Here is a 24,294-nt window from a genome sequence, read left to right on the forward strand (position 1 = left end):
GTTGTACCTCACCTCTGAACCTGAAGTTTCACCTCTAGCCCACTGATCCAACAATTCCATGTTTTGACTCAAAGTCATCACTTAATTTCTCCTGTCTCTATGCATTTGCTTTCCTATCACCACTCACTGCATGCTTAGGAGGCTTGATTAAAGGAACAAATTACAGGGAAATGTAAATAAATAACAAATAAATCAGGGTAGCGGATATGCAGATACTGCAAGATGTTTACACAACAGAGGACACATTAATTCCCAGTCGCACAGCTCTGTTACACTGTGAAAGGACACGGCGTCAAGCGATGTGCCGGGTATACCAACAAATGAGCGAGATATGGCAGGAAAAAAAAATGTGGACACACGGAGCATTATCCCACGAATGTTGAATAAGTATACAAAGACATACACTGTGGACACGCAAATCCGTGAGTGGTGAAAACGCAGATGGTGACGTTTTACTGCACAAAGAAACAAATATGACAAATTTGCAGGAATTTTGTGTGTGGCATGGAATACACTTTGTCCGAAGTTGCAGTTGACGTTGCCATAGATGGGGTGGAGGCACCTGTATTCCATAGCTATTGAGCCTTCAGGAAGTTTCTTCCCAGACACCAAGCATTGTCCTGAAGTTCTTTAAAAACAGAAAACAAAGCCATAAAGATCTATTATATTGTTTTTATAATAGGATGAAGCATTTATAAATACCATTATTATTTCTACATGAAAAATAGGGATTACATTCTCACTTGCAAATATTTTGTTTGTCTTCGCAGGAATGGTGTCCTTTGCAGTAACAGAGAAGTGGTTTATGGATATTTGATGAGCTCACAAGTCCAAAAAGTCCTGCAAAGGTAATAATATTGCTGCATCACCACGTGAGCTGATGCTACAAATTAGTCATTTAACCCTTTGTTGATGGATATGAATAGAAAAATGACAAACATTTCGTTGAAAAAAATTGATCCATACTACAGGCTGTCTGTAAATTCACTGTGCACTGGATTATTTTTATTATATTTCTTTGTTTATTATATTTTCCTAATATTATTTGTTTGTTTTTTCAGTTCCCTTGTTATTGAAGATGTTATCCATGGAAGAGCGTGTGTTGTTGGTTGAACATGTCTTACGTGAAGGAGGGAAATACACAGTGGAGGTGCAAAGATTATTTTCAGAGCTCTTTCCATGAAATAAATTAACTTCCACTGCACAGTGACTTCACAAACACCCTGTATAAGAGAGCTGTTTGTGTGTGTGTGTGTGTGTGTGTGTGTGTGTGTGTGCGTGTGTGTGTGTGTGTGTGTGTGTCGCCATTTTTCTCAGAGATGGCCAAACAGATCTTGATCAAACCTTCAGAGGTTCATCCGTAAGTGCCGGTGAGTGTTTCAGGCAAAAAAGATTTTTGAAAATGTTGAAAAAGAAAGTTGGATATTTTTGGCTATTTAAAAATAAATTGCTCTATAGTGTGCCAAAGCCTTTGTACCTACAGTCACGTGAAAAAGTAGGTACACCCCATGTAAAGTTTTGACTTTTTCAACATATTTCAACATACAGCTATTTGATCTTCATTTCAACAATATTGATAGATAAAGGTGATATAATATAACAAATATCATGAAACATTTACATTTTGTAGTCCATTGTATAATTTAAATAAACATAAATGCAAATTTCGCATGTGGAAAAAGTAAGTACACCCTTGGCTCTAATAGGTGGTATTGCCCCCTTTGGCAGAAACAACCTGAAGTAGGCGTTTCATATAACTGTCTACCAGTCTCTGACATCGACTGGGAGAAATTTTTGCCCACTCCTCCATGCAGAATTCTTTCAGCTGTGCGATGTTTGAGGGGTTTCTTGCATACACAGCTCGTTTCAAATCCCCCCACAACATCTCGATGGGATTTAGATCCGGGCTTTGACTTGGCCATTCCAGAACACTCCATTTCTTTCTTTTCAGCCATTCCTTGGTGGATTTACTGGTATGTTTAGGGTCATTGTCATCTTGCAAGGCCCACCTTCGGTTGAGCTTCAACTTTCTGACAGATGGCCTCACATTATCCTCAAGCACCCTCTGGTACAATGAAGAATTCATAGTGGATTCTATGATGGTGAGCTGCCCAGGCCCTGATGCAGCAAAGCTGCCCCAAACCATAATATTTCCACCACCATGCTTTACAGTTGGTATCAGGTTCTTGTGGTGAAATGCTGTCTTTGGTTTTCGCCAAACACGTCTTCTGGTACTGTGGCCAATTAGCTCTACCTTTAACTCATCTGTCCAGAGCACATTGTTCCAGAAGTTCTGGTCTTTGCCTAGGTGTTCATTGGCAAACGTTAGTCTTGCCCTGATGTTCTTTCTGGACAGCAAAGGTTTCATCCTGGCACACCTCCCATGTAGATCAAATTTGTGCAGCCTCTTTCTAATGGTAGACTCGTGCACTTTGACATCAACAGTGGCAAGAGCTACCTGGAGGTCCCGTGATGACATTCTGGGGTTCTTCGAGACTTCTTTCAGCAACTTGCAGTCTGCTCTCGGGCTGAACTTGCTGGGGCGGCCTGGCCTGAACAAGTTGGCAGTTGTTTGGAATCTTCTCCACTTGTAGATGATCTTTCGGACAGTCGAATGATTGATTTCAAATTGTTTGGAGATTTTTTCAAATCCCTTCCCAGACTCGTAGGCATTTAGAACCTTCTTTCTGAAGGCCTCAGAGAGCTCTTTTGATCTAGGCATTGACATGGTGATGCCGCACACTTCAACAACAAAGAGCAAACCAAACTAAATGTCTGAGGTTTAAATAAGACAGGTTCCTCCAAGATCCTCTCTAACGATGTTCTAATCATTTGCACCTGAGCTGGTGCACCTGATTCTAATTTTAGGTATTTAAAGAAGTGATAAATGTAGGGGTTTACATACTTTTTCCACATGTGAAATTTGCATTTATGTTTATTTAAATTATACAATGGACTACAAAATGTAAATGTTTCATGACATTTGTTATATTATATCACCTTTATCTATCAATATTGTTGAAATGAAGATCTAATAGCTGTATGTTGAAATATGTTGAAAAAGTCAAAACTTTACATGGGGTGTACTTACTTTTTCACGTGATTGTATGTGAAAGGAAATATTAAATGATCCTCAATCACATTCCTTGGTGGATGTAGCAAAGTGTTGTAGGCTCCCCAAAAAATAGAAAAATAAAACTTTTGGTTACTTACTCCCGCCAAGGAGTAATGCATTTGATTGTGTCTGTGTGTGTGTGTGTGTGTGTGTGTGTGTGTGTGTGTGTGTGTGTGTGTGTGTGTGTGTGTGTGTGTGTTGCATGCGTATGTGTGTTTGTGAATGAGATATCTGGAAAAGTTCTGAACGGATTTGGATGAAAGTTGGTGGGAAGATTGCCCTTGGGATAAGGAAGAATTGATTATTTTTTGGTGAAGCTCAGGATATTATTCCGGATCCAGGAATTTTTTGAAGGATTTTTTACCATTGGAAGATAGGGCTCCAACTTGACCCACGGCGTGAGTATGCGCTCTACTGAGTGGCGTTCTCGTTCTAATTTATTTTAACAGCAGGCAATGCCGGGTACCCATGCTCGTGTTATATATTTGTACTTTAATTTTTGACATGTGCATGAATTATTAGGTACTTGCAGAAGTACCCGGCATTGCCGGGCGGGGGAGGGGAGGGTAACGGGGGAGGGGGAAGGGGAACAGGGGGGAGGGGAGGAGAGGGGGGAGGGGGAGGATAGAGGGGGGAGGGGGAAGGGGAGGGGGAGAGGAAAGGGGAGGGAGAGGGGGAGGGGGGAAGAGGGAGGGGAGAGGGGGAAGGGAAGGGGGTAGGGTGGAGGGGGAAGGGAGGGGGAAGGGTAGGGTGAGGGGGGAGGGGAAGGGGTGGGAATGGGGAGGGGGGAAAGGGGGGGTAGGGGAGTGGGGAAGGGGAGGGGGAAGGGGAGGGGGTAGGGTGGAGGGGGAACGGAGGGGGAAGGGAGGGGGAAGGGTAGGGGGGAGGGGGGAGGGGAAGGGGGGGGAAATGGGAGGACGGAGGGGGAGGGGGAAGGGGGAGTGGAGGGAAGGGGAGGGAGAGAGGGGAGGGGGAAGGGGAGGGGAGGAAGGGGAGGGCCAATCAACAATGACGTTGCCGTTCTCATGGTAGGAGAGCAGCACAACAATCGCGACATCGTCCTGCATCTTCACAACAACAGCACGAAGCGGATTTGGAGACTCACCGATCCTATGACGCCCTCCAGTACCGGCGTTGCTGGGCGGGGGAAGGGACACCCGTACATTCCCAACCCATACATTCGCCCTTTCGACTCAAGCTCACTCGGACAAAAGCCTCGCACGATTTTCACCGTGAAGGCCCAATGGCCATGTCTATGCCACAGATCAAGTACGTGAGCGAGTCTGGCGCACTGAATTGAAATATATAGAACGCTCATACTCCGTGAAAAGTGAAGCCACTGTGTCCCATCTTGGTCAGCACGACTCGACCAACTCGCTTTGCGGATCTCGTTTGTTTTGAACGTGTCCCAGATTTTAAAAGCCAGACAACTGTTAAAATGCCATTTTGTGCGGCAATAAACTGCTCCAATCGGTTAAGGAAGGGTTGTGGAAAGACGTTTCACAGCTGTTTCAAAGACGTTTTAATTCATATCGCACAAATTCGACAAAAATCGACACAAAACACGATCGCACAAAAGGTGAAAAAACGCAATCGCTTTTCGCTCTGAATTACGTGCAAACGCGTGACGGAAATCACCATCGCCCAGCATCGAGTGCCAACCAAGATGGCGCCCGGTAGCTGCATCTCCACCTATGTGGTGTGAATGGCAATGGTCATTCTATATATTTTCAGTTCAATGGTCTGGCGGCGAGGATGGAACATCATGTGATCGCTCTGAGCGAATCAGCGAGCTGCTCTGGCACAGTCTGAGATTCCATGTATAATGTTCCTCGCTGAAATGCGCTGAGGTAAATATGAATAAAAAATATGGATCTCGTCAATATTTTTAGGTAGGCCATGTCCTTCCAGGCTCAATGGCCATGTCTATGCCAAATATCAAGCACGTGAGCCTCTCCTTTAGAAGTCTATCGGTAACATACACACACAGACACACACACACACACACACACACACACAAACTGTGTTTTATTTATATAGATAATTATGGAAGCTTTGATTAAAACAGAGCAGTTATCCTTTTGCTCCTGGCTTTGAATCCAATAATGAGATCAAACTACAGTACTTATTAGCCATGCACTCTCATGAATATCTGATAGGTCTACAGGTCCTAAAACTTTGCAAAAGGCGATCCCGATCGCTTTTCACCCGATCTCTCAATGGTGATAGAATCACGTAAAAATTAAATTATTCTTGTAGCCGAATCCATATTCAGATATTCACCAAAATCGAAACGATTAGTCCTTTTTACACACACAACATCTCAACCAAGTTCCGTCCTAATCCGTCCACAAGTCTTTGAGATATCCTGCTATATATTATTGCAGTGAAATTGTGCCTAAGTTTGAACCCAGGTGTCATGCAGCTTCTGTCCACTGCGCGGCAGTTATAAGAACTTAGACAGACAGCGCTACCATCATTCCTGTGACATTTATTGTGTGTAATGTTGTGCATAATTAGATGGTGCGTATCATTCCTTTGCTCCAGGCTTGCTTGTGCTAGTTTGCAAATCCATTACTGATTCCTATGAATGCTGAATATTGATATGTTGCATGTTGGTTTTCTTACAGGTATTGCTAGAGATCAATTCAGAATTAAACTCACAATCTGAGACAATGTTGTAACTCTGGTTTTTACAACAATTAATTCTGAATCCTCTCTTGTCTTGAACGGGAACGCCATAACTCATAAGCTGATACATGTCCCGATCTTCGGAGCGGATCCACAGGCGCCGGACGCGCCTGCCCAGCTCCAGCATTGGCTAAGTCTGCTGACTATTTCGAGGGGGGCGAATCTGTACCGGTACAGAATCGCCAGGGGGCGGATCTGTTTCGGGGGCAGATCTGTTTCGTGACACCGGAATCTTTTCCGGCAAGTAACAAACCAACCGATCAACATACTTACCGGAATCTTTTCCGGCAAGTAACAAACGGACTCAAATGCAATACCCTCTCCTCAGGCGAGGGTAATTATTGCTTCAAGCTTCTACAAACATTTCACTGGTTACCACAGTACTTGATTACTCTTGTAGTGTAGCCACTGAGACTACAAATTAGCAGCCCGAGTACAATGTTATAATATCAGTACATGTTCATCAACTTTTTACAAACTGCATGAACATCTCTAATAACAGCATTCTATAATTATCTCCATTTGTGATTGGTTACTCTAAGTTGACCAAAAAGAAAAGTAGGAGAGACAACTGAAGCTGCAAGAAGTCCCTGAAATTATACATTAGCTTCTTATACTTATGCAGAAATGAAATATAGGAGCTTCTAATAATTTAAGCTCGGCCTAGCCCTAAACAATAGTCTGGAGGAGGAGTGATGTAGGGATTGTTATGTGATGGCAATACTGTTAGCTACTCTCTAAACCAACATCATCCCTATCTTGTTTAGGACCTTTTTTAGACTGTAGTTTGTCATCCCTACATTGCCGTTTTAATTTAGCATTAATTTTTTTATTCACTTGTGTGTGTATATATATATGTATGTATATATATATATGTATATATATATATACTGAAACGCAAAAGAAACTTACCACCTTTGAAACCTTTAAATATCAACAATAACACTGCGTGTAGTAAATGTGTGAACTTATTTGTGGACAATAGTGTCCTCACTGTCAGACAAAACTGTCACGGATGGTCACTTGAACCTTCAATGGTCACTTCATAGCACAGCTGTTGAACAGCCGTTTTGACTGTCAGTGATTAGCCAAGGGGTACGGGATGATTTTAATGAGCTGCACGTGCTGTCTTGCTATTGGCTTTAAAAAGGCCAGTGCAAAATGGGCATTTCAATCAACATGCCACGATTGTCAAGGGATCAACGGCAGCGTGCCCTGGGCATGCTGCAAGGCGGACTGAGCTACTGTGAGGTGGCACGTCGCCTTGGCTGTTCACACCAGACGATATCGGCCCTGGTGGACAGAGACACCCTCCACAACTCTGCAGATGACAGACCTCGATCAGGGAGGCCAAGAGTCACCACTGCAAGGCAGGACAGGCAGTTGGTCCGAAGTCACCTGCGGGATCGATTCCGTCCAGCATCCTGCACTGCGGCAGAAACTCCGGGGCGTGCAAACCCACGGATCTCCAATGATACTGCACGAAGACGACTGCATGACTATGGTCTGACTGCCAGACGACCATACAGAGGCCCCGTGATGACGGCTGCCCATCGCCGCAATCGACAGAGATGGTGCCAGCAGCATCAGCGGTGGACCTTGGCGCAGTGGAACAAGGTCGCTTTCAGCGATGCGTCAAGGTTCTGTGTGGACAGTCCTGATGGGCGTGAGCGTGTCTGGAGAAGAACTGGCGAGCGATATGCCGATTGTTGCGTGCGTCAAGCCAACAGGTGGGGTGGCCCAAGTGTGATGGTGTGGGCCGCCATATCAGGCCGGTACAGGACGCCACTGGTGGTTGTGGATGGGAATCTTAACGCCCAGCGGTATGTGGATAACATCCTGCGACCTCATCTGCTGCCATTCCTGCTAGACCACCCAGAACTGAGAACCTTTCAGCATGACAACGCTCGTCCCCATGCTGCTCGCTTTACCACTGCATTTCTCCAAGGCGAGAACATCAACACCATGCAGTGGCCTGTGCCCTCCCCTGACCTGAATCCCATAGAGCACCTGTGGGATGAGCTTGTTAGACGCATAGTTGGCAGGGCCAGGACACGGGCAGAGCTGCTTCGGACATTGAGGACTGAATGGGACAGAATCCAGCAGCAATCCATCCAAAGACTGGTAGGCAGTATACGCCGACGATGCACTGCCTGTATCCAAAACAATGGTGGCCACACACGCTTTTGAAAGGGGACTGACATTGCACCATGTGCTGTTCTGTACTGTAGAACAAACTGATGAGATGGTGTATCTTGGTCAGAAACTTGACATGTCATCAATAAAATGCCAATGTTTCAATTAGCAATTGTTGGTTTGTTTTATTTTGAACTGTTACAATTTTATTACATTTCAAACAAGTGGTAAGTGCCCAGGGCACGCTGCCGTTGATCCCTTGACAATCGTGGCATGTTGATTGAAATGCCCATTTTGCACTGGCCTTTTTAAAGCCAATATCAAGACAGCACGTGCAGCTCATTAAAATCATCCCGTACCCCTTGGCTAATCACTGACAGTCAAAACGGCTGTTCAACAGCTGTGCTATGAAGTGACCATTGAAGGTTCAAGTGACCATCCGTGACCGTTTTGTCTGACAATGAGGACACTATTGTCCACAAATAAGTTCACACATTTACTACACGCAGTGTTATTTTTGATATTTAAAGGTTTCAAAGGTGGTAAGTTTCTTTTGCGTTTCAGTATATATATATATATACACAGTATATTGTTGCGGATTCGGGGGTCGGCGCTCCCCTTACCAAGGGGGGGGGGGGGGGGTAATCCCCTTGTCTTTTAAGCTGGCCGTCCCCCGATCCTGGAGATTATAACGCTCCTTTCCGGTCGAGATTGGCCAGGGTGATTAGTCAATGAATTAGTCATTCACGAGCAATGCCTCATTTAAACAAGCTCACCACAAAGAACTTCAATACCAATTCCTCATTTCATCACTCTCACTACAAACACACTGCATCATCTAACTACCTGGTTTCCCCTCTAACTTAGTGCTTCCCAGTCATCCCTTATACTACTGCACATCCCACGTCATTATAATCCAACTAATCTACCTACGTCCCCACTACAGGTATAATGTCGCTACTTAAATCTACAGTTACCTATGGTCATTTCCTAGATCCCTATACATTAACCTAACCCTCCCGGGCTAGTTTGTACAGCCAATCCCCATAAAACTAAAGCTCATGTGCCCAAAGATACAATGTGAGGGATGGTAGATCTGCCATCCCTCTACACCGCATACCATTTACCATCACTATCGCCATTAGTCCATTACACTACGAGCCTCGGTGCGGGAAATACATTTCCATAGCTCGACTTCTAAAAGCCGGCTATCTGTGCGGATGGTTGGTCTCCTGTAGGTTGGGTCCGTCCGGCATCGATTCTGGGGAGGAGGCATACTCGGTCCGAGATTCCAAGGTCCATCTCGGCGCGGAGCCTTGCAGTCTCCGGCCCGATGACCCAACCTCACCTGGCCGGAACACCACCCCCGCCAGGGGGCGAAGGTCCGACCTGGCCTTTCTCCCCCAAAACCGTGCCGCTCGCCGCTACGACGTGGCCCCGACCATACAGGGCGGGCCCCGGCCCGAATCATGCACGGCGCCCCATGCAGGAGCGACGCGGCCACGATCCCGGCCGGCTCCCGGAGCACACAAAGAACACCGCACACCGAGAGCTCGCGTTGGTTAAACGTCGGCCTAACCGCTGCCCTGGTCAACGTTGATGCTCGCCTCGCATGCTCGCACCATGCGTTCCTTTTCCTAGTCACACATCCAGGTGTCTCCATACACTCCGCACATTTCATCACCGCAATCTCTCTCCGTGCACACCACCCAGGCACACTCATTCCGCTCACAGACTTCGTTATACACCTGACCACCGCACACCTCCTCGCACACCTTGGTGCACATTCGTCGTTCGCACACTTCATTAACACACCTCCTCGCACCTACTCCTCGGTTACATACTCTGTAACAACCATGGGTGTGCACTCTTCTGCACACCCAATCACGCGCTCCGGTGTGCACTCCCGCACACTCGCCACAACCAACTCAGGTGTGCATTCTCACACACTCGCCACAACCAACTCGCTCTCCGTGTCACTCTCACCCTCACACATACACTCCCTTGTGCCTTCTCCCTCGCTCTCGGTTTCACTCCCATACTCTGTCGTGCACTCTTCCTCGTACTCGGTAACACACTCGCGCTCTGGCGCCATTCGCACACGCGCGCCATTTCCACTCACACAGCGCACCACGGACCTCCCACAAACGCCCGCGGTACGCTGGGATCCCAAGCGTGCGAAAAGAACACTCTCCTGCAAAATCTTTTTGCACCATATACAGCCTGGCTCACCTTTGGGATCCTCCTCTCCACACGCACCTGCAAATCCTTATAAGGATTAGCAAGTACGGCATCAGGATGCGAATTCAGACTTTGAGCATATTCCATCTCTCCCTCCAATTCATGCTCTACCTCGGCCGTCTCTCCAATTTCAATTTCGACTAGAATTCCTTTGATTTATTTTTCCTCGATGACCGCTGGGGCTAATAAAATAGAATTTTCTAATTCTGCAGTCGCCGGCTTTTCCATACCCCGGGTCGCGATTTCTAATAGCAGTCCACGTATCTGTGCTTTGCTCCATGTCGCTCAACCCGCGCTTCTCAAATCGCTTTACCTCGTCGCGTACCCCCGTGACCTCTTCGCTCACCCCGCGACTTATATCCTCCCCTATCTTTTTTATTCGATTTCCTATTTGCTTATGATCGGCCCTCATTTCTCCCATCTCTTTCCTTAATCCCCCAATTTGGCTTCCCAATTGCTCTCTATACTTTTCCATTATTTGTTCCCTTTTCCTGGTGGTTTTCTCAAACATTTTTTCCATTCCCGCCATCATTTGCGCCATGAAGGCTTGCATGTCTACAACCATTGGTACAAAGGGCGCTGCTCTCGCCGCCACGTGAGGCGCCGCCATTTTGTGCACCTGCAACCCCCACTACCGCACCCCCTTCAACCTCCTCTTCCATCTCTCCCACTTCTTCCCTGGGGTCCTGGGTTAATTATACCCCTGCTTCTACCTCCTCCACTGGCATCCGATCGCCTTGACTATCCATGGCACGATTTAAAATTTAGATGTTACAATAAAATTTTGGCCGCTCGAAGTTTTGCCCAAAATTTTCAGATGATATAAAAATTTGGTTCGGGTCCAATCCCACTCCCCGACACCAATTGTTGCAGCCAATAGCACAATTGGTGTCCAAAATTTTGTCTAACAGAATTTAGTCCCAGGTTCCAGATCCCAACTCCTGACTAACAATTGTTGTGGATTCGGGGGTCGGCGCTCCCCTTACCAAGGGGGGGGGGGGTAATCCCCTTGTCTTTTAAGCTGACCATCCCCCGATCCTGGAAATTATAACGCTCCTTTCCGGTCGAGATTGGCCAGGGTGATTGGTCAATGGAGTCCCAAATACCTGCGTGCCAATCCGACCGCAAAGCAGGCAGATAATTCCCGCCCGGACCGCGGACAAGATGGAAATTGCCGAGCGTTTAGCAATCCGAAGCCCAAGCCATTAACAAAGGAACTAAACCTGATCCTGAGCGGTTGGCCAAATCGTGCCACAGGTACTCAATTGAGAAAAGACGCCAACGATCGAATGAGAGGAAATCAGAGTAAAGGGAAGAACAAATAAGATTTATTAATTATGTACAATAACCCAAGAAAGAGGAAACGAAAGGGGAAGAATGTACAAGAAGAAGAGCAAAAGGACACAGGGCAAGCTTATCTATACAGTCTTACTTAACCCCAGGACAAAACAGACAGACTTACACGGGAGGGTAGTGGTAGAAGGAGAAGGGTCCAGGCAGATGGTAGGCATCGAGGTCCGGCTCCAGGTTCACTCGAGTCCGGCTCTGGGTGTTGACTCGTACCGCGGCAACGTACGGCCGGCAGCTTCGCGTGGCGTTGGCGCATGACCAGACCTTTTAGATATAGCGGGGGACTGGGATGCTGCGTACGTAATATGTGCGCCTGCTGCCTCTCTCTCTCTCTCTCTCAATGTTCATACGCGCCTTTCAAACGAGATCATTAATCACCAGGTGCGCTCCGCGCATTCCGTACCAGTCGAGCTCTCCCCACGCAGTCCTCTCGGCAGTCTTTTCACAATGGCCTCCCCTCGCGTAGTCCTTAATCAATGATGGCTCCTTGCACAGTTCTCTTGAGGGCTTTTCGTGCGTGCTTATATCGGCAAGCCCAGCGAACCCTCTGGAAGCTCCAGCCACGCCCTTACCAGTGAGCTCACCTCGGCCCTGGTTGGTTCGCCGACAGGGCCACGCCTCGTTCTGGGCGCTCCGCCCCCTTCTTCTCCGGCTTGACCGCGTGCGTAATGGCAGCCGGGTGAGGCAGCGAACGCTGCTGGGCGAGCAGTGGCGCGTAACAATTTGGAGAGAGGCAAGCCGCAAAATGAATTGAACCGAAAAGGACCTATCTTATTTAATTAATACAACGCAGATTCAACTATTGGGAACACAGCCTTACCTAAACACAGACGAAGGAAATAACTAACGTCCTATGGTGTCCTACGTGTTGCTTGTGGACTAACTATGGGTGCGACCTTATTAAATGAAGAGAATTATTTACAAGAATTATTTACTACAAGTATTTACAAGTGAGGGGTTATAAAACCGCAACAATATATATATATATATATATATATATATATATATATATATATATATATATATATATATGTATGTGTATATATATATATATATATATATATATATATATAAATATATATATATATATATACTATATATATATATATATATATATATATATATATATATATTGTTACATGTTCCTCCCCGACCTCCTGGTCTCGGTATACTTCCGAACCCCGGGAGGAGTCATGGCAGAAAAATATATATTATTCCGTGTCGAAATCGATAAGGAAACCACACCAATGGGTAATAACAAACCAATAATATATTTAAAAACCACACACGAAGAACATTACCAATAATGAAAGCAAATCCAGACAATCAATATATCTTAGGATGGTAATCGAACTCACTGTTCCCAGTACATGGAAAGAACCTCTTCAATGTCTCTATAACCTTCAAGGTGAAGTTGATTCGCTTCGGCGATCGTTGGAACAATGTCCGATCAAGAGCAATCGAGGCGTAGGCAGTCGAAGCGACACAGAAGTCACATGGTCCAACACCCAGCAAACTCGCGGTAGAATGGACACTCTTCAAAGACGCGCGCCGACGTACACGTTTGCTGTTCAATCAGCGAATCGCCGTGTACTCCTCAAACGCCGCTTTATTGCACAGCCTTCCCCGGCAAACCACCGGAGGATACGCCCAGCCGACGCGACAAAAACCTTTTCCGATGAAGGCAGCGCGCGGGGTGAAATGGCAGACGGCTCTCACTCGAGCCCCGGCCTCGAGGCAAAGATTCTCCGGAACCTCACGCCTGTACCTGACTTCACAGGCTTTTCCACAACTCCAGCGATAACACCGATCGCACAAGATTCCTTTCATGGACTCAAAGTTAACTCGCCATGTACGCTCGACCACGCTAGGTACGGAGCTTTTTCAGACCGCGTCGTTTCACTGTCCTCACGCCTTCTTCTTCTTTACCGACTTTTCTTCCGGGTCGGTTTCCTGTATCATTTTTCGTTAACCTTTTTAACTTTAGATAGCTGTTCCTGAATACTAAACCGTTTGAGAATAATAATAATAATACATGATATCAGAAACATGTCAAGTGGGTGAAAACCACAACAGCGGAAGTGACGAATCCGTAACAATATATATATATATATATATATATATATATATATATATATATATATTGAAGGAACTGCGCTCCAACGCGAGTCGAAAGAATTGACGCGACCAAAGACGGAATTCGTCCGAGTTGCTTTATTGAAACAAAACAGCTCAGGTATTCTGACCAGCCCGTTTTTCGGGCAACAATATATATACACATTTATGTCGGGAAGTTTGCCCGGCAAAAGCTATACCGGGCATGCCCGGGTATCAAGGGCGAGCCTTGGAAAGGCGAGTCTGGACCTGCCCGGGCGTGTTTGGCTGCGGCCTGGCAAGTCGAGGCTGGGCGTGCCCGGGCGCTCTGGGCGAGCACTGGAAAGGCGATAGCGGGCATGCCCGGACGCTCTGGGCGAGCCCTGGAAAGGCGATAGCGGGCATGCCCGGACGCTCTGGGCGAGCCCTGGAAAGGCGATAGCGGGCATGCCCGGACGCTCTGGGCGAGCCCTGGAAAGGCGATAGCGGGCATGCCCGGACGCTCTGGGCGAGCCCTGGAAAGGCGAGAGCGGGCATGCCCGGGAAAGACGAGACCGGGCGTGCCCGGGAGGTTCGGGCGTGCCCGGGAACAGTGAGTCCGGGCATGCCCGGGAGAGGCGCGTCAGGCCGTGTTCTGGCCGGTGCAAGGCGATTATGTACATCCAGCGGTAACCGCTACAATATATATATATATATATATATATATATATATATATATATATATATATATATATATATATATATATATATATATATATATACACAAATATATATATATATATATATATATATATATATGTATATATATATATATATATATATATATATATATATATATATATATATATATATATATATATACATAGAGACAAATATATATATATATATAGAGACACAAATATATATATATATATATAGAGAGACAAATATATATATATATATATATATATAGAGACACAAATATATATATATATATATATTGAGTTCAATAACACTTTTGAAATGACCCTGAAAATAAAATAACTGAACACACTTTACTGACCTTTTAATACCCAAGGCATTGGTTGTTAAACATTTGTTGCTTTTAGGATCCTGCTTTGATGTGGGTGATGCTCTTTGATGAAAAGGGTGATGAAAGATTAAAGAGAAAAAGTTGTGTTTAGCTTATTCTTGCTTCTTATTGCACCTATTATTTGACTTTTAGGATATAGACGTCATTTAAAAACAAATTAATGACCTTTGTTCTGTTGTACTTATTTTTGACATAGCACAAAATATTTCCATACCCTGATGCATCCCATGGAATTTCCCTTTTCACCCCTCAGCCCAAATTGGGCTAAGGGGTATTGTCGTCACGGGCGTTGTTCCTGGCGGGCGTCCGGGCGTCCGGGCGGGCATCCGGGGGTCGTCAACTTTTGGTTTCCGTCAATTTCAAGCAGAACGGCTTGTCCGATTAAATCCATTTTTACAGTGTGTGTTGGGGTTGAGTAGAGGAAGGTTCCTTTCGAAAATGGGCGCGCTGCGATTTTCAATATGGCCACCACGGCAGCCATCCTGAAATTGGTTTCCGTCAATTTCGAGCAGAACGGCTTGTCCGATTAAATCCATTTTTGCAGTGTGTGTTGGGGTTGAGTCGAGGAAGGTTCCTTTCTAAAATGGGCGCGCTGCGGTTTTCAATATGGCCGCCACGGCAGCCATCTTGAAATTGGTTTCCACCATGCATGGGCTGAGGGGTTACGCCCGCTTTGCGGTGCTATTTATTTTGTATACAGTCAAGGCTCGTGGAAGAGCAAATACACTGAATGGATCAGGACATAGCAGGTCAAAAGGAAGAGGAGAGAGATGGGGGAGGGAGGACACCAACAACGGCGTTAGACAAGGACAAAATAGAGGGATACTTGGACAAACAATGGGGGTGGGGTGGAATGGGGGTGGGGGCAGGTAAGGACGCATGGGTTGGACAAAATGGATACAGAAGGAAACTCTCAGGAGGGGAAAACTGTAAAGTTGGAAGTACAAGGGATTGGGGTGTGTGATGGGAGGAGGTTGTTCATGAGGGTAGAAAAGGTCATAGTTGTGTATTAGGGACAGGATATTTTAATTTTTTTGTATTAAATTAAAACATCCCGTGGGACCCAGCTATATTTTAATTAAACATCATATATCCAGACAGTTATACTTTAGGAGTTGCCGAAGGCGAGAAGATGAGGCCATTTCGTTGGGTACAAAGCTTGTTTATTGTACAGAAATCTCCAGCAACTGCTCGCGAGCGGAAGTCGTAACGGCTTATATAAAACCAAAAACCCTCTTCGGAGGGCGTGGCTCCAACAGCCGCGCGTGCGTCACGGCCACACAACCAAAAGTCCCACAGGCCCGCGCACGTGGATTATTACCAAATAAGGACATGCAAATAAGGTAAAGGTAACCGCCACATGCGAATAAGGTAACCGCTACATGCGCCCCCACAGAATACACTCTGACGGGCCTGTACGTAGTCCGCAGGCACGCTCGGCGGTTGCCGAGAAGGCGCGAGCTGTGCTCGGCCTCGATACGCGCGAAAAAACGCCGCCGTGGGGTTGAGTCGACCGAGGGGATGGTCAAGGCCTCGGGGGAGGCTGCCGAGGTACCTCGCGGGCCTTTTTTTTTTTTTTTTTTTTTTTGTATACAAGATCGAGGCTCGTGAAAGAGCTAACATTAATCACACAAAAAGACAAACCGACACACAAAACACAAAAAACAAGGGGAGCGGCAGACAAGATGGGGAGAGAGGGGGAAGGACACAAAAGAGAGGGGGAAGAGGGGGAAGGACACAAACACAACATTTGAGAGCAGGGACATCGGGAGGACTTGGGGGGAGGTGGGAGAGGATTAAAACATATGAACACTGCAAGGACTCTGGGGTGAATTACCGGGGGGAGAAAAGATCAAGGTTTTCGATGGGGGAAGATAAGAGATGGTGGTGAACAGCTGTTTTAAAGACCTGGAGGGAGGAGTGGGATTGAAGGGAGTGGGGGAGTTTGTTCCAGAGGCATCCTCCCGAGGATGTAGAGTAGGAGTCGTAGTTGCGCGAGTGGCGAGCAGCGGTAGCAGTTGTAATTGCAGCAGTAGGAGTTGTGGGAGCGGCGAGCAGCAGTGCGCGCGAAGGTAACGAGGCTCCAGTGCGCGCGAAGGTAACGAGGCTCCAGTGCGCGCGAAGGTAACGAGGCTCCAGTGCGCGAAGGTTACGAGCAGCAGTGCACGGCCTGTGTGCGCGAAGGTTACGAGCAGCAGTACTCGGCCTGTGTGCGCGGAGGTTACGAGCAGCGGTACTCAGCCTGTGTGCGCGGAGGTTACGAGCAGCAGTACTCGGCCTGTGTGCGCGAAGGTTACGAGCAGCAGTACTCGGCCTGTGTGCGCGGAGGTTACGAGCAGCAGTGCTCGGCCTGTGTGCGCGGAGGTTACGAGCAGCAGTGCTCGGCCTGTGTGCGCGGAGGTTACGAGCAGCAGTGCTCGGCCTGTGTGCGCGGAGGTTACGAGCAGCAGTGCTCGGCCTGTGTGCGCGAAGGTTACGAGCAGCAGTACTCGGCCTGTGTGCGCGGAGGGTACGAGCAGCAGTGCGCGCGAAGGCGACGAAGTAGCCGTGCCGCCAACGCCTCGTAACGGCATTCCTTCGGAGGGTCCCGGAGCAGGCTCGCCCCTCTAGTCGTAGAGGAGGAACCGAGCGCGGTGCGCGAACCACATGGCCACTCGTCGTTGCTAAAACTCCGGCAGTTCGAGTTTAGGTCTTGTGGAAGAAATTGCGGTCGAAATACTGCCGTGTTCATGTGCAGCCCCCGAATACGTTCCGGGGCGGCCGAGGTCACCAATTTAGGAGTTGCCGAAGGCGAGAAGATGAGGCCATTTCGTTGGGTACAAAGCTTGTTTATTGTACAGAAATCTCCAGCAACTGCTCGCGAGCGGAAGTCGTAATGGCTTTTATAAAACCAAAAACCCTCTTCGGAGGGCGTGGCTCCAACAGCCGCGCGTGCGTCACGACCACACAACCAAAAGTCCCACAGGCCCGCGCACGTGGATTATTACCAAATAAGGACATGCAAATAAGGTAAAGGTAACCGCCACATGCGAATAAGGTAACCGCTACAATACTTTATTTCTCGTCTTATTATATGAATGACTGCAAGACGTCATGCTTGTGTTTCACAGTCAGGGTCATCCATCAATGTTAAACTGGACGTCCGTCTGTCGGTATTAGTTGGTGGACATTAAAGACCCCATGGTGTCCTGAACGAAGAGTAGGCGACCTATCGCCGGCACCCTGGACAAATTCCAAATTCCTGGTCTAACCTACAGGGGGCACTGCATCAGCGGCACAGCCTCACCCTCAGCCAATCGTGCGACCCCACAATCTTGTGCTGTATATACGAAAGAGGAAGTGTTATGAGCCGCGTTTCTCATCTGTTATGTACCCCATCTCAAGCCACAAACTTGTACTTTTCCGAAGTTATAATTACTAGGGCATGCCCGTACTATATATAAGCTAGGACGTGCCCGTACGTGGGTGCCCGTTCCTTGCCAAAAAAAAAAAAAAAAAAAAATTTGTGTAGGGGTGTGTGTGTGTAAACATCCTAGGGCGTGCCCGTACGTGGGTGCAAAAAAACATGCGTGCAAACAACAACAACAAAAAAAAACTTTGAAACCACGTGGCAGTAACGACCACAGAACCCCCCCCCCCCCCCCCCTCTATTTACATGAATGGTTTGGTCCATTCGCAACGACCACAGAACCCCCCCCCCCTCTATTTACATGCAATGGTTTGGTCCATTCGCAACGCCAAAGCGAACGGCGAACGGCTAAATCGCCATAGCTCGGTAAGTACTTGTCCGATTAATATGAAACCTTGAAAAGGCACATCCTCGGGTCCCCAGCAATATACCTGGCAAGTTTAAAGTATATCGGACCCGTGGTTGTCGAGAAACAGCGGTCACAGACAAACAAACAAACGTACAAACGTACAAACGTACAAACGTACAAACGTACAAACGTACAAACAAACACACAGAGATTACTGGAATTATAGATAGATTATACACTAAAATGACATCATTGTTTGAGGGGTTTGTTTTTCAATTATTTATGCACAGTTTGTCCGATAGGGTTGCCTTTAGCTGCCTGGGCTGGGTTAGATTGTTGACATCTACTGTCATTACCTCCGCCACATAAGGTGAGCTGAGGTTATGTTTTCACTCCTGGTTGTCTGTCTGTCTCTGTGAACAGGATATCTCAAAAAGTTATGGATGGATTTGGACGAAACTTGGTGGCGAGGTTGCGTATGTGACAAGGCCGAATCAATTCGATTTTGGTAAAGATCCGAGTACGAATCCAGATAAAAGACTTTAATTTTTTTTTGAAGTTGTCCCTGTTCTCTGCTGTTGTACATGTGTGCTTCCCTCTCTCTCCCCATCTTGTCTCCCGCTCCCTTTATTGTATGTTTTGTGTGTCCGTTTTTTTGTGATTGATGTTCGCTCTTACACGAGCCTCGATCTTGCATACAAAAAAGAAGAAGAAGTGATTTTTCATCATTGGGTGAGTGATAGGGCCAAAAACGATATATAACATGATATTTCAAAAAGTTAGGGGTGGGCTATGACAAAACTTGGTGGATGAGTTGGGTAGGTGACAAGAACAAGCCGATGAGATTTTGGTTCAGGTACGAATCCAGATCCGGCATATCAGTGGGATACAAAACGTAAACTGTTCACCAAGCGGAGGTATGCTCTCTACTGAGTGCCGTTCTAGTTTATTATTATTATTATTATTATTATTATTATTATTATTATTATTATTCTGTCAATTTTTGTTCCAGGATTTTCTCAATAACGGTAATACCGATTACTTGAAACTTTGGGACCTGTTAGACCCTTTTGTGTTTTAAGGCATATCATTTATGTGATGTCATCGGTCATTTTATTTGGCCACCATCTTGGATTTATCGAAAACCTTAAAATTTCTTCTTCTCTGAAAGCGCTGAACGGATTGTTGTGAAATTTTAAACATATGATCGACTACACATGGTGATAAAACTTTGCCAAAATTTTTTTATCAGTCACGTTGTTTAATGGCCATATTGGATTTTTAAAAACTCTGAAAAATCTTCTCCGAAACTGCTCAACCGATTGCTATGGAACTTTCCAAATATAATCAACTGTATCCATGGGGGAACCTTTTTATGACAACGATGACGTCATCGGTCACGTGGTTTGGCAGCCATATTGGCTTGAAGGAAAAACTTTAAACATTTTATTCTCTGAAATGGCTGAATGGATCAAAGTGACATTTTAAGCATATGATTGACTTACCCATGAGGATAAAAGTTTCCAAAAAAACAAACCATCATCGGTCACGTGGTTTGGTGGCCATATTGAATATAAAAATAAAACTTCAAAAATCTTCTCTGAAACCACTTAACCCAATCGATACGAAACTTGAAATATATGATAGCATATCCATGTGGAAAAAGGGTTGAAAATCATTATGTCATCAGTGAAGTGGTTTGGCAGCCATATTGAGTTGAAAGAAAACCTTTAAAAACCTTCTTACCACATAACGATCGATACAAAACCTTGCAGATATGATTAGCTACCCATGGTGAAAATTTGTTGAAAGTGATGATGTCATCAGTCACGTGGTTTGACAGCCAGATTGGATTGAAGGAAAATATTGTTACATTTGTGGGGGTAGAGGATGAAATACCATAGTACAGGTAGGATCGTATAGGTGTAGCATGGACGGTGGACGCATAGGAGACATCTCGATGTATTAAGTAGGGAAACTGGAGCTTAAGATTGTTTATGTGTCTTCACACGGTGGGTAGAGCTTTGTTAACTAGGTTGGGATTAAAGTTAGTTTTCCTCAGTCTGTGATTGGCCCCTGTGGCTTTCCCTACATTTTTACATTTACAAGGCCGGCAATAAAAACCCTCGTACAACAACAATGATAACAACAATCGTCATCTCTGGCGGTCACTTTTGTCTCCGGTGTGCTTGTGAGGAGACATTTCGTAGCTCTGTGGAACCTTTGCAATGTTGGAGGAGGGGCGTTGTTGGACTGTGGTGCTTTTCAGGGGAGCTGGAGCCGCGTTGAGCTGGGAGGTGGAAGCGAGGAAGGGCCGTTTGACTGTTTGCTTCCCACCTGGGCGTTTTGGACGCGGGGTTTCAGCGCCATTGTCCGAGCATTTCCCCGCACGAGTGGCTATACCGGCGGCAACGTCCAACATGCCGCTCAACACATCATGGACCAGAGCTGAGTACCCGCCGGCTCAACAAAACAACCGTTTATTTTTATTATCTTTACCCCATGTGTTGTATTTGTGACTGAATGGAGATGTCTCAAATTACGATTTATTTTACCTCAACCTTCATTTCATCGTCTTGAGTTTTATTTAATTAAATTCATTATTGTGGCATTTTTTATTTGTCGTGTCATGTTTATTCATTGTGGGTTTCGGGAATCAACCCATGTGCTTCTGTCCAGGTAAGCACCTTGTTCCCTTCACCCGTGTGCGACGGACCAACCGCCAGTTTCGGCTACGCTCCTGAGGAGTAACAACGATCAGTCATTCGTCACACAGTGGTCTTAACCGCCAGGCCAACAGGACGATTAAAAAAAAAAAAATTCTCTGAAACCAGCTGATCCGATCGATGCAAAACTTTAAACATATGATTGCATAAGCCCTTGCAGATATGATGAACTACCCATGGGGAAATTTTATTGACAATGATGATGTCATCAGCCACGTGGTTTGACAGCCATATTGGATTGAAGGAAAATATATATTTTTCTGAAACAGCTGATCCGATCAATGCAAAACTTTAAACATATGATTGCATATGCATGGGGAAGAAATGTGTAAAACGATGACATCATCAGTCACATGGTTTAGCAGCTATATTGGATTGGAAAAAAAAACCTTTAAAAACCTTCTTCAAAACCATGCATCCGATTGATATGAAACTTTACAGATAGGATAGACGACCGATGCGGAAAGTTTCTTGAAAATTATGACGTCACATTGTTTAGCAGCCATTTTGCCTGTCATCACTGCTCACAGTTCTAGTTATTATTGTTCTTGAAATATAGCCAGTAGTGCAGCAAACGAGAGGATCTGTACATTAACCCTTTGAGTACGGATGACGTCCAGTGCCGCAACCCGCGAAAAGGTTTTGTGTACGGATGACGTTACTACACGTCATCGACTATACCTATAAATAGATCTTCAGTACGTGGGTTGCATTCCCGTAATGCCAAATTAATCCCGTACCGGGGGTATTTTTATAATAAAAAAATCCCGTACTCAGGGTTAAGCATCAGCATTCAGATCCAAAAGATCTGTAAGCATCAGCGTTCAGAGCATGCAGGGTTGTCTGTACAGTTTTGTTCATCTTGTGCACAATCTCATACCAATATCTTCATAATTGTTTCTTCATCTTTGGAGACAGGATGTAATCGCATGATGACAGGTTAGGAGAATTGGGAGGGTGTTGTACGGAAAAGCACTCCTCAAACTTCCTTCTGCCGTAAGGCCTGCATGTGAAGTTGGTAATGAGGTCTGCATTTTTTTGATGGAAATTTACATAATGTCACAGCAATTAGGGTTCCTTGCAACACAGTACTGGGTTTCTACAGTACCTAGTCATAATATGCACCCATCACAGTGTGATTATGAAGAACATGATTCTCACCTACTTGTAGGGAAATGGCTGCTTCCTATATATACAATCAAACTGTACAATCCCAGTCGATGCAATGCTTTGGTTTTGCTGCAGAATGACGTAAACCTTTCAAGAACAGGTTGCTTATCAGTGGCAGTGGTCGCTCGACCTTCAACTGCAGCACTTTAAATGTCTTCAAAACCAGCCTGGGTGGCATTTTCCTCCTACATTTGACTTCATACGGAGGGAAATGGTCCCCCAAAGCCTCCATAATAAGATGATGAATCTTCCATAAAGTCTTTCCCAGCAGAACATGAAATTTTAGAATTACAAATGTATCCTTGTGAGGAAAACTCGCTCGCATGCCAATGTGCCTCGGTCCATTGCTCAGCGATTCGAGGCAGCAACACCTGCACAATGCTGTAAGATTGGTTTTGTACTCCCCAGCACAATCATATTTGATAAACTTCAGACAGTTCTGCATGGGAAAGCCATGTACGAAATCTTTGCAATGGTCCTCATACAGTTGTCAATGTTGTTATGTCTTTGTCAAAGTGATAAATCTAATAAAATGGAGTGATAAAATATGTGCAGCTAACAATGTTATTGTTGGAATGTTGTGAAACAGCAAAACTAAGTAGACAAATATAAGCATTATATATAACACAGGCTGTGTCGCTACTGCAACTATTTAAATAGTTCATCATAATATGATGTCAAGTCATAGGAAAAGGAATTTTAAAATTAATTTAACTAGCAACGGTACCCGCCCTACGGGCAGGGCTTCAATTGGGAGCCCCAAATGAAAAGGTAAAATATCAGAAATTGAAGGCTTTTTTTATTTTAAACGATTCATATAAACATCCGTTAAATCATATCACACGCAAATCATCAAAATCTAAACAGTATCTTACTATAATTCACCAAATGGCCCACAGTGATCGATACACTCTGATCGTGATGATCGTGATCGTGAATCGTGATCGATAATCGTGTTCACAATTGCTATGTCGTATGTACTCCCGATACGTGTTTCCTTCAGTTGAAATGGGTTAGAATTCTCTCAAGCAGGGATTCAACCCATGTCCTTATAAAAGGTCTTTGTCCGAGGTCACCGAGTTCGATCGGTGCAGCCGTGCAGCGATCGGTGCAGCCGTTTGTGCGGCACCCGGGAAAACCACATAGTCACAATGAAAACATCGTCACAACGAACGTTATGCGAACGCGAATGTTATGTGGGAGTCCAAACCTGAGAATGCTGGAGACCAAAGCAGAAATTGGAAAAACTAAATAGCCTATTTTACTCCTGGAGATCCCAGGATTACCCACCCAAAATATCGTTGCGATCGGTTCAGCAGTTTTTACGGTACCTTCGAACGGACAGACAGACAGACAGACGGACGGACATTTGGTGAATTATAGTAAGATGGCATTATTATATGGATGAGGCAAGTCAATCTTAACTACCTTGACCGACTCCTACCTTGACCAGGTATTAATGGTGACAATGGACACACCTCAAACTCACACTTAAATACTTGTAATTCGAGGTGTTTAAAAAAAAAAAAAAAAAATGAATGTCCTCTAAAAAAGATTCTAAAAATTTAGTTTAGGCCTACCAGGTGAGACTAGTCTTGCAACTTTACACAATCTGACTTTCTTATCCTGACCATGCTAACTGACAAAGCTCTGGCATTTTTGTGAGGAAGTCCTCTGGGCTCAAATCGGTAAGGCTTGAATGTTGGCAATATTAAAACAGCAATATTTTTCACTATCTTTGCCTTGTATAATCAGTTTATCTTCACCGAATGTTAACAGCTTGTTGGTCTCACAAAACTGCTTTGAGTACTATATGTACAATGTGGGACATCATGTTTGTGGGTTAGGAAAGTAATACTCAGCCCAACATTTAAAGCTGCTTATATGGTTTTACTATTACAGACCAAACAATTATGATTTATGTCATGATTACATTGAATA

The 24,294-nt window shown here is 45.4% G+C and overlaps 1 protein-coding gene across 1 annotated transcript in view; it reads right to left on the minus strand.

Annotated features, from left to right (window-relative positions):
* LOC144891651 (bone morphogenetic protein receptor type-1B-like) overlaps positions 1 to 24,294 on the minus strand; it is a 129,378-nt gene that overhangs the window by 41,109 nt on the left and 63,975 nt on the right. The window contains exons 3-4 of the mRNA XM_078775314.1: positions 744 to 840; positions 514 to 628 (exon numbers count right to left, since the gene is read on the minus strand). Of these exons, the coding sequence (XP_078631440.1) occupies positions 514 to 628; positions 744 to 840 (212 nt within the window). The remainder of the gene's footprint in view (positions 1 to 513; positions 629 to 743; positions 841 to 24,294) is intronic.

The sequence above is a fragment of the Myxine glutinosa genome, chromosome 4 (genome assembly GCF_964187855.1).
Source record: "Myxine glutinosa chromosome 4, kmMyxGlut1.1, whole genome shotgun sequence".
NCBI classification, from domain to species: domain Eukaryota; kingdom Metazoa; phylum Chordata; class Myxini; order Myxiniformes; family Myxinidae; genus Myxine; species Myxine glutinosa.